At 40.6% G+C, this 12,194-nt stretch overlaps 1 protein-coding gene across 1 annotated transcript in view; it reads left to right on the top strand.

The window, feature by feature from the left end:
• Nucleotides 1-12,194, top strand: part of arhgef28a (Rho guanine nucleotide exchange factor (GEF) 28a) — a 462,887-nt gene that overhangs the window by 392,504 nt on the left and 58,189 nt on the right. Inside the window, exon 36 of the mRNA XM_072548108.1 lies at nt 6,632-6,944. Within this exon, the coding sequence (XP_072404209.1) occupies nt 6,632-6,944 (313 nt within the window). The remainder of the gene's footprint in view (nt 1-6,631; nt 6,945-12,194) is intronic.

The following is a 12,194-nucleotide window of genomic DNA, read 5'->3' as shown; positions in this document are numbered from 1 at the left end:
CAAACAGCAGAGGACCCAGAACTGATCCCTGCGGAACTCCACTTGTAACTGGACTCCATGCTGAATATTTACCATCTAATACCACTCTCTGACTTCGACCGGTTAGCCAGTTTTCTATCCAATTGGCCAAATTTCCCTCTATCCCATGCCTCCTGACTTTCCGCATAAGCCTACCATGGGGAACCTTATCAAATGCCTTACTAAAATCCATGTACACTACATCCACTGCTCTACCCTCATCCACATGCTTGGTCACCTCCTCGAAGAATTCAATAAGACTTGTAAGGCAAGACCTACCCTTCACAAATCCGTGCTGGCTGTCCCTAATCAAGCAGTGCCGTTCCAGATACTCGTAAATCCTATCCCTCAGTACCCTTTCCATTACTTTGCCTACCACAGAAGTAAGACTAACTGGCCTGTAATTCCCGGGGTTATCCCTATTCCCTTTTTTGAACAGGGGCACAACATTCGCTACTCTCCAGTCCCCTGGTACCACCCCCGTTGCCAGTGAAGACGAGAAGATCATTGCCAACGGTACTGCAATTTCCTCTCTTGCTTCCCACATAATCCTAGGATATATCCCGTCAGGCCCGGGGGACTTGTCTATCCTCAAGTTGTTCAAAATGTCCAACACATCTTCCTTCCTAACAGATATCTCTTCTAGCTTATCAGTCCGTTTCACACTCTCCTCTTCAACAATACAGTCCCTCTCGTTCGTAAATACTGAAGAGAAGTACTTGTTCAAGACCTCTCCTATCTCTTCCGACTCAATACACAGTCTCCCACCACTGTCCTTGATCGGACCTACCCTCGTTCTCGTCATTCTCAGGTTTCTCACATACGCATAGAATGCCTTGGGGTTATCCTTGATCCTATCCGCCAGGGATTTTTCATGCCCTCTCTTAGCTCTCCTAATCCCTTTCTTCAGGTCCCTTCTGGCTATCCTGTATCCCTCCACTGCTCTGTCTGAACCTTGTTTCCTCAACCTTATGTAAGCCTCCTTCTTCCTCTTTACTAGACATTCAACCTCCCTCGTCAACCAAGGCTCCCTCACACGACCATTTCTTTCCTGCCTGATCGGTACATACATATCAAGGACACGTCGTATCTGCTCCTTGAAAAAGTCCCACATTTCCACCACATCCTTCCCTGACAGCCTATGCTCCCAACGTATGCTCCTCAAATCCTGTCTTACAGCATCGTAATTTCCCTTCCCCCAATTGTAAAAACTTCCTTGTTGTGTGCACCTATCCCTCTCCATAACCAATTGACAAAGCAGATTGTATAGCAGAGCTGTGGATATTGTCCATATGGACTTCAGTAAGGCACTGGACAAGATTCTGCATGGTAGACTGGTTAGCAATGTTAGATCACATGGAATACGGGGAGAACTAGCCATTTGGATATAAAATAGGCTTGAAGGTAAGAGACAGAGAGTGATGGTGGATGGTTACATTTTGGACTGTAGTCCTGTGACCAGTGATGTGCTGCAAGGATTGGTGCTGGGTCCACAGCTTTTCCTCATTTATATAAATGATTTGGATTTGAATCTGGGAGCTCTTGTTAGCAAGTTTGCAGGTGACACCAAAATTGATGGTGTAATGAACAGCAAAGAAAATACCTCCGAATTACAACAGGATCTTGATCAGATGGGCCAATGGCCGAGGTGTGGCAGATGGAGTTTAATTTAGATAAATGTGAGGTGCTGCATTTTGGAAAGGCAAATTAGGGCAGGACTTATACACTTAATGGTAAGGTCCTGGGGAGTGTCGTCGAGCAAAGAGAACTTGGGGTACAGGTTCATAATTCCTTGAAAGCGAAGTCGCAGGTAGACAGGTACTGAAGAAAATGTTTGATACTGTTGTGAAGCAGAGGTCAACACCACCACCCCCCTCCCCCCCCCCCCCACCCCATAACTAAAACTGAAACACCCAGAGAAGCTCACTTTGTCTCATAATCTGTTAAAAGAATTGTGAAAAGTGGGAGGTGAGAGGTACGTTATACCAATCCATTATAAAGGAGTGATTGAAATGAAATCCTTTCACTCACTCTACAATCAACAAGTGGCAATTTATTTATTTAACTCCAACAGTGAACAAATTAACAGAACTACTAACAAACTGAACAATTCCACTCTAACTACTAACTATCCCTAATAAAACAAAATCCTAATGGTATGCCATTCCAATAAAATACAAGTCTCAAAATACAATAAAAATTTAGAACTCAGTCCCTCAAAATTACAGTCAGGATACATCTTCCAGAATGCTCCTCACCCTGTCCACTGATCTTCTTTCAGGAGCATCTTTCTCCTTCAAATTCTTGTCTCAGCTCTTCTGTCAGGACTGTTCTCTTTATGAATTCTGCTAAGTGCAATATGAGCTAAGAGTGCCGCAGTACTTTTATTAATTAGATGGTGCTTTCTCTGAGAGCTGAAAGTTGTTTGCCGTCTCCAATTTTCCAAAAGCCCTCACCTTTTATACTCTTGATTAATTTCTTTACAGATTCATTCTATGCAGTCAAAACCATAAGATTTAAATTTAATTGGTTTTTAATATCAAAGGGGTTGATTGGCTCAATTTAAAAAGACTTGTTGTCATGGTAAAAATGCTGCTTGGCTGTTTGATACAAAATGTTTCATTTCGGGTACTCTCTGTGCACCTGCACTTTAAACTGCTGTTCAGACATCCATTTTAACTCTAAGCACTGAAAGATAACACTACCTTTTAAAGGGACTATGCAATGCTTTACCCCATTTTACAATTTTGCACACACCAACTTCGCAACATTACACTTGGTTAATGCGTTGAGTATAACAGTTGGGATATCATGTTGTGGCTGTACAGGACATTTTGGAATACTGCATTCAATTCTGGTCTCCTGACCATAGGAAAGATGTTGTGAAACTTGGAAGTGTTCAGAAAAGATTTACAAGGATGCTGTCTTGGTTGGAGGGTTTGACTAATGTTGAATAGGCTGGGGCTATTTTCCCTGAAGCATCAGAGGATGAGGGGTGACCTTAAAGAAATTTATAAAATCATGAAGGGCATGGATAGGTTGAATACTCAAGGTCTTTTCCCCAAGTTAGAGGAGTCCAAAACTAGAGGGCATAGGTTTAAAGTGAGAGGGGAAATATTTGAAAGGGACCTAAGGGGCAATTTTTTATGCAGAATGTGGTGTATGGAATGAGCTTCCAGAGGAAGTGGTGGAGAGTGGTACAATTACAACATTTAAAAGGTATCTGGATTGGTAAATGAGCAGGAGGGGTTTAAAGGGATATGGGCAAATGCTGACAAATGGGACGAGATTAATTTAGAATATCTGGTCAGAATGGGTGAGTTGGACCAAAGGATCTGTTTCTGTGCTGTATTTCTCCATGGCTTCATCACACCTCTTGAGAAATAATTATTTGTGGCTGTTATTTTAAAACATTAGATGAGCTGAAGTATTCTTGCTGTGCACTCATTCTTACCCCATTTGTCCAGCGGGCTCTTGAGGAGAAATGGAACTTAGAGCTGTAAGTGTGGCATGTGGAGGGTAAGCTACTCTGATTTACCTGGACCATAAAAGTCAAGGTTACAGAATAACTTTGGTACTTTTCTGAGGGGTCTACACCATCCCCCTTAAAAACAACAGACAAGAATACTCAGTGTCCATTATACCTCAAATTTGCAATCAGAGTCCTATATACTTATTTCAAATAGTCTCATGGACAAATGGAAACAGGTAAATGCTACAATCTCAGGTGTCCCTAAGGTGGTGGCATAGAGAATTTTCTTGTTGTTACCGTCCTGTTTACAGATGCCGGATTTGCTCAAAACAAGCCACATTATAGTGAAGTGCTCTTCATATTTAATCAGTAATTACTTTTACAAACATGTGACCTTGGTGGGGAGGTTTACTTTCCAATGTTAGGTTAATTGTGGGCAATTTGTATTTGAATTTTTGAAATGCACTTTGGATGAGCAGTTGGAGATCTTTCAAATTATCCTCTTACATGTTAGCATACAGAATTACTGCTTATAACTCAAGTGTCATTTTGCAAGTTGAAATATTTTCTTTAGTTTCAATTAAAACGAAAGTAATTTGCCTTTTCTTGCAATTATACATTTTAAAAGTTATAGGTTACAATTCAGCTGCTTCCATTTTTGGGCTCCTCACTGCAGAATGCCAACAGCTTGTGTTCAAAGTGGGAGGATGGTGAGCACGTAGTTGTTGACTTTGGACCTCATTATTGCGTAACAAGTTTTACAGTAAAAGCCTGCATAGGTTCATGTGTCAACGTTCAGGTAAATGTTTGGATGAGGGTCACAGGGGTCTAGAGGAGGAATGACTGCACTTCAAAATCACATGATCAGCCATGATATTTTTAAGTGACAAAGCAAATTCATTGGACCAAATGATCTACTCCTGCTCTGACTTGTTATGCTATCATATTTTTATGTGAATGATTGAATGGTTGGGGATATTTGAAAGGGGGTCATGAAGGTATATCACAGGTTTCTGCAATATTGTTGGAATATGGTCAAGATTGACTAGAAGGACAAAGAGCACTGCAGGGGTTTATGTTATTGTTGGTTAGGTATCAAGTGCAGTTGGGTGAGTGGGTGGCTTATGAGTTCTGGAATGGTTCAAAGCAAAGGATTCAAGAGGTCAGAGATCACAGGACCAGACACAGTAGTGGCTGAGATGAGTTGCTTATCACTTAGATTTTCCCAAAGATAGTCAGCACTGGTGTTGGGCATCTCGGGCACAAGCTGAAGTTGCAACAGGGATCAGAACAATATGTTAGTTTCTTTATTTGAATGTTTCAAAGACCTAACTCCTGTTTCTGAGGTGGGTAAAGGACACCTCTTGTTTGTTTCTTCAGAAATGTTGTTTGGCAGAACTTCGCTGATGTGGCCCAAATGTCATTTTGAATACTAAACTGCAGACATGGCATTGAAAGCCCAGGCAACTCAGAGCTATCTTCTAATCAACAATGTATTGGAGGAGTAAAATTTGTCAGTTAGCTTCTTTAATGCAAGAACCAGTCATCCGAGAGAAGCTGACCCAAGCTCATCTCTTCTATGTGAAGTTCTGATCCTATCTCAGATAGTATTTAGCAGCTTTCTGTCATGCTAGATTGCAACGATAAACCAATTCGAGAGAAAAAAAGGTTGCTTTTGCAATAATATGGAGTAAAATCTTGAACATGACTCATTAAAGTGTAACCATATAACAGAACTTAGTCCAAAGCTTCACCAGATAAGACGTTCATCAGGAAGCCAGATAAAAACTAACCAGGAGACTGTTGCTCTTTAACGTTCTTCTGAAATATTCTCCAAGCTGTTTAATCCCAAATAATATGCACAAATATAAATGACTATTATTTGTTAACTATGAATGATTTAAATGTTTGCCTAACAGGGTATGCTGAAGACTTGGGTTCAGGTATTATTACAATCTATAAGGTATTTCTTAAGTCACTGTGTAGAGGTGATATAACTTTCAGAAATAGTATATTTTTGAAACTTTGTAATGAGAGATATTTAAATTATAATTAAGTATAGTGCATCAGAGCTCTGTAGCATGACTAGCATGTATACTTGTCACCTGAGTGGTACTGTGACAATAAATTCACGGCATGATTAAAACTGCAGATTATCTAATTCAGTGGTGGACATCAGAACAGCCCATCATTTGTTGGCATATGCATATGACTTCTGCAGTTGGTGGTAAAGGTGGCATCTGCAGTCGGTGTCAGAATTACAATGTTGGGCTTCAACTACAATAGGCCTGAATCACAGGAGGATCAAAGGGAATGGCAGTTGTATTGGCATGGTAGGCCCAGTGTCGTGCTCCTGGAATGAAGGAGCAGCAGTGGTAGTTTCCGAGCAGGACTCCTGGAATGGACTGTGATGTGAGGGCTTTGGTGGGCCCAGAGCTTGTTGTGGAGAATCCCACTCCCCTCTAATGTTGAGCAGAGCACAAGAAGGGAGGAAGAACTCTGTTCTTAGCTATATTCTTGTTATATCTTAATATCTTCTGTAACTCAGAATGGTGCCAGAGCATGGCGACATATTACACATTTCACTATTTATTTGATAAATACAAGTGACGACGTATCATCCAATTCATTTGCAAAGTACTTTATGCTCCTTCCCATTTCTGTATTTGCATGGCTAGTGCTATGCTGGTGTGACGTAGGATCAGCTGCTGTGTGATTGCGTACAAATGGATGCTATTCAGCTAATTTGTTATGCTTCTCTCTATTTGCAGTTTGTCTGTGGTTTCTCCCTTTCATCTGCTACTAGAACCTTTAAGAACACTGTAGCAGACAAAGGAGAGAAAGCACCTTGTCAGTATTCATGTCAAATTGATTGCTTGGTCACATGTGAAAGGGGCCTGTGTTTACTCCTTTTACCTGTGCCCTCTCTTTAATGAGGTGCCCAGTCTTTGCTCTACACATCCCCCTGAAGGCATGATTGAGATTGAAAGTCATTATTGTGCATGAGGTGTGGGGCGGGAATGTAGAAAGTATGGGCTTACATCCTTTCATCATACAATACACCAGATAGATGTGTCATGAATTTGTATGATAAGTAATATCATTTACATACCCTTATTTTAAATGCTTTAATTTCCACAGGTTCCAATTCACACTCGCACAGGAAGCTTGGGCGGTGCAGGAATAGATACAGCGTCGGTCTTTGTAAATGAGGCTGCACTCCAGTATTCACCAAACAATTACCAAAGACCAAACAGTGTACAGACATTTTCTGAATCTCACAAAGTGGAAAGTGCCTTGAACTCCATTGTTAGGATTAATGAAAACTTGAAACACGAAGTTCCTGTTCAGCTTCTCAGTGCAACTAATCAGCTTCTGAAACCTACAGGCATCCAGCAACAGATACCAACAAAATTGGCAAGTTTCTCCAAAGGAAACAGGGAGAAAACAAAAGGTAAATTAATGCAATTTTGAAATTGTTTGCACTTTCTGTCCATTTTACTGTTAGACAGTTTTTGAATAACAATTAGTCAACATTTTTAACAAGAGGGAAGTTATAACAATGTAATGACAGGATTCCACATATTAGATAGTTGCAATTCCCTTGCCTTCTCCCCCTTCTCCATGCTCTACTGTCTGTATCTATTTACTTACCTACTTGCTGAGTGGAATTGAGCTGCTTTGTTTATTTGCATGTAACAGTGAACATATTCAAAGTAATTCATTGGCTCTGGAGGGCTTTGTGACATGCTGAAGATGTGAAAGGTGCTGGAAAAATACTTTTTTGTGAATTTTCCTTTATATTACTGATATTTTGCACTATATTCCCTTTTTAACAAAAGAGAAAAAATCTTTTCAGGCTTTTCTGAATCGGCATACTGGACTCAAAACATTAATTTTGTTGCTCTCTCCACAGGTGGAGGGGGCAGCATTTATGCAATAGTGGGGGAGTGATGTTATATTTAAAAACTTGCAGTATAACTGGAAATATCACAATGTTAAAACTAGTCCAATACTTTCAGCAATTAAAGAACAATAAAAACGTTAGTCACACCATTGTTCTGCCATTCTCACATTCTGATTGCTTAATCTGCACAGTCAACAACCTTTCTATATATAAAAGCAAATTACTGCAGATGCTGGAATCTAAAACCAAAAGAGAAAATGCTGGAAAATCTCAGCAGGTCTGGCAGCATCTGTAAGGAGAGAAAAGAGCTGACGTTTCGAATCTAACGTCAATGAATTACTTTGAATACCTCAGCTTTGACAATGGGTCAGTTAGATTCGAAACGTCAGCTCTTTTCTCTCCTTACAGATGCTGCCAGACCTGCTGAGATTTTCCAGCATTTTCTCTTTTGGTTTAAATATAACATATCTATCTTTACTTTTTATTTTTTTCCTTTATCTTTTATCCATACTTACTGCTTTAACTTTTATCACATAAAATAATGTGTGTGGGAAATCATGTCTCACAAACTTGATTGAGTTTTTTGAGGAAGTAACAAAGAGGTTTGATGAGGGCAGAGCGGCACATATGATCTATATGGACTTCAGTCAAGCAATCAACAAAGTTCTTCATGGTACAGGAGTTAGGAGGTCATGTTACCGCTGTACAGGACATTGGTTAGACCATTATTTGAAAACTGCATGCAATTCTAGTCTCCCTGCTATCAGAAGGATATTCTGAAATTTGAAAGGGTTCTGAAAAGATTTACAAGGATGTTGCCAGTGTTGGAAGGTTCAAGCTATAGGGAAAGGCTGAAGAGACTGGGGTTATTTTCCCTGGAGAATTAGAGGCTGAGCAGTGACCTTATAGAAGTTTATAAAAATCATGAAGGGCATAGATAAGGAGAATAGCCAAGGTCTTTTCCATGGGGTGGGGGAGTCCAAAACTAGAGGGCATTGGTTTAACATGAGAGGGGAAAGATTTAAAAGGGGCTAAGGGACAACTTTTTCATGTAGAGGATGGTGTTTGTATGGAATAGACTGCCAAAGGAAGCGGAGTCCAGAACTAGAGGGCATAGGTTTAGGGTGAGAGGGGAAAGATATAAAAGAGACCGAGGGGGCAACTTTTTCACACAGAGGGCGGTATATGTATGGAGTGAGCTGCCAGAGGATGTGGTGGAGGCTGATACAGTTGCAGCATTTAAGAGGCATTTGGATGGGTATATGAATAGGAAGCGTTTAGAGGGATATGGGCCGGGTGCTGGCAGATGGGACTAGATTGGGTTGGGATATCTGGTCAGCATGGACGGGTTGGACCGAAGGGTCTTTTCCATGCTGTACGTCTCTATGACTCTATAACTCAAAAGGAATCTGGATGTGTGTATGAGTAGGAAGGGTTTAGAGGGATATGGGCCAATGCTGGCAAAGGGGACTAGATTAGGTTAGGATATCAGGTCAGCATGGACAAGTTGAACCGAAGGGTCTGTTTTTGTGCTGCATATCTCTAAGACTCTATGTAATAATACTAGTCTGTATTATTTCTAATTTTTTCTTATTTTCTCTTCTTCACTCTCTGCTGTGGCTATGTTTTTAAAAATCACAAGGGAAAATCACAATGCTCCATCTAATTGTGTAGTGTTTACATTGGGAGCTGATATCTGACAGTAACCATGGAGGGAGAAATGTGTGGAATTTTTTCTTTACAAACAAAGTGGCAGCAACTGATGTACTGACCCCAACCAGGAAGATAACACACGAGATCACCAGTTAAACAGTTTATTAAACACTCTATCATCGGGTTCATCAGTCTACTCCTTCGGGATCTAGCAACAAGAAAGTTTTTTAAAAACTTTTCACAGTGTGGTGGTCATGGGATGGGGGGGCGGAGTTAGGGGAGGGGGTGCAGTACAGAGAGTGGCTTTCAGAGGCCACTGCCTTGCCTCCTATCTGTGCTTCCAGTTGCCCTGAGATTGAGTCAATTCACAGATCTCTCTCTCTCCTCCCAACTCAGTAGGCAGGTTGCCATATTCCCAGTTGGGAAAGCAGCTGATCAATAAGTTGGCAAGTTGAGGCCTTTAGTGGCCCTTGAGTGATCCAAAGATATGCTGGTCAGGTGAATTGGCCATGCTGAATTGCCCTTAGTGTTAGGCGCATTAGTCAGAGGGAAATTGGCCTGGGTGGATTACTCTTCAGAGAGTTGGTGTGGACTTGTTGGGCCAAATGGCCTGTTTCCACATTGTAGGAATCTAATCTTGATTGTTTGAGGGCAGTAATTGCTAGCTAGTTGAGAAAGTCACCTATGGACCTTTGTCATTTAGCACTTACATACAGGCCATGTGAAGTGGTTGAATTTCTCTCTTAGGGCAAACCGGTCACTATTTCTCCTCTCACCACCTTCACAGAGCAGAAAAGCAGGTCCTGGAGTTAACACTTCATGAGTGATGAAAACTCCCTCACAGATACTGCCAAACCTGATGAGTGTTTCTAGCATTTTCTGTGTTTATTTCAGTTTTACACCTTCTTCAGTTTTTTTTCTGAGACTTATCATCAGGTGACTAACAAGTGATTTGTATGCAATTATAATGTACTCCTGTCTTTATTTGCATTGTCAGGATATCAAGTCCCAATTGTATTTAAATGATTTAATGTGACATTCAAATAAATTTCTGTGGTGCCCAGTTATTATTCTATTTCAGCAAGGTTGATTTATGTGAGAATTAAGATGGACTGTGCACCGATCATTTGAATGCAGTTCAGTCTACCATTTAAAAGCCAATTTCCTTCTGTCTTTTGTGCCAGACCAAAAACAATGTGACCTTCTGTCATTTTCTGCATGTGCATTTCCAATGTTGTATTTATTAGATATTTCGAGTTGCCATCTGCTTTAAAGGAACTAAGGTATGAAACAAGAACAGGGTATAGCCCATGCCTTTGGCAAAGTTCACTTGCTTCACACCATAAGTATACAGAGGACAATGTTTTTTATCAATGATTACTTACTTACTGTTATGCAGAAATGAAAAATATTTAAAGAATGAGGAAGCTTATACTAAAAATAGGTAATTTCTGATTGTGCACAGCTGTGTTACCAGCATACACACAAGGTGGACCCAAACCATTGGAATGTTTTGTGAAGAGATTTGTCCTTCTTCCTTTCATATGGTTATCATCAATATTTTGATTATATAATGTCATACTTACCAGATACTTCCCCAAAAAAATTACTTCTATTACAAAGACAGAGTGGAAAAGACATGTTAGTTTGAGTCACGTAATGATTTGGAGGTGCCAGTGTTGGACTGGGGTGAACAAAGTTAAAAATCACACAACACCAGGTTATAGTCAAGTAATCTAATCTAATCTAGTCCAACAGATTTATTTGGAAGCACTAGCTTTCGGAGCACTGCTCCTTCATCAGGTAGCTAATGGATTACCTGATGAAGGAGCAGCGCTCCGAAAGCTTGTACTGCCAAATAAATCTGTTGGACTATAAACTGGTGTTATGTGATTTTTAACTTTGTGTCAAGTAAATGATGCATTGATACAATTTGTAACATTAAGTCCTGGAACTCAGAACAAGCCATGCCTCCTTCTGCAGGCACAAAATGCGCTTCAAAGACACGCTGAAACAGTTCCAGAAATGTAACCACTATCAATGCCAACATGTAGAAATAACGCATACGTGCACCCTAACAATATTTGTTATGGTTCCTGTGTAGTCATCCAGGATGGATTCCTATACCTAACATTCAACTGACTGCATGTGTAAATTGAGGATTGAGCGCCTGTTTTTGATGTCTATGCAAAATGTGCTGCAGCCAGGTCCTTTAGACATTCAACAACCAAACCAACAGTACTTGAAGGCACTGTTGATGTAATGAGTTACCACTGACTGCATTGGGCTATCTTGTCATTGTACTGAATTTTATCAAATGTTGGCTCAGCGTTAGATTTGGGAGGTGTCATGGATGTTTTCCCTCCAAGAGCTCTAGCATGCAATTCTCCACTGGTCACCTTATTATGTTTACACCATACTTTAGAGACTGTAACGAGGTCAGACAAGTAGACATCATAGAATATGAGTTCCCTGATTGGGCCAGGTTGACAGCCCCAATCAGGGAACCCTGGCTGACAGATATAAACAGAAGTGTCAGAGGTTATGCTCACTCCGAGAGCTGGCTCTGAGGAAGCTAGATCAGTGTCAAGGACATTCCATGTGTAACAAATGGGTGACTTGATGACAGGATACTGGCCTCTGTGGACTTATGTCACACACATTTATGGCACTGCTCGCACACACCAGTGGCAGAAGTACTCGCCACTGCCAGAGCCATCTATTATTTCTGCTGTCAGTGTCATATTTAAAACTGAGTTGTGCACTAGGTCAGCTGTTGCCAGTCTCAAATAGCACTTCACAGTACAAGTAGTAGGAGAAAATGAGGAAGAAAGCTTCTGAGAGCATCAGGTTGGGACGGGTGACACTTGATGATGAATAGAAACTCAAACTCATGAATGTGTTGCTATTTTACATCATTACCAGTCTGATCTACAGCTCATTGTAACTGCAGTTACAAGAATCAAAGCTACACAGGCTAAACGTCTACAGTATTACACCATGTTAGAACCCTATCTAAGAGAGTGTTACTCTTTCCCTGATGTCCAACATAGTATAACATTTTGTCATTGTTCAATGTGAATGCACCACATGTTGGAAGGCCTTCAAAGAGTTGCAAATGTTAACTTTTAAAGAGCAGTAGGA

Source organism: Chiloscyllium punctatum, chromosome 2 (genome assembly GCF_047496795.1).
Source record: "Chiloscyllium punctatum isolate Juve2018m chromosome 2, sChiPun1.3, whole genome shotgun sequence".
NCBI lineage: Eukaryota > Metazoa > Chordata > Chondrichthyes > Orectolobiformes > Hemiscylliidae > Chiloscyllium > Chiloscyllium punctatum.
This window is presented reverse-complemented; position numbering and strand designations above follow the sequence as displayed.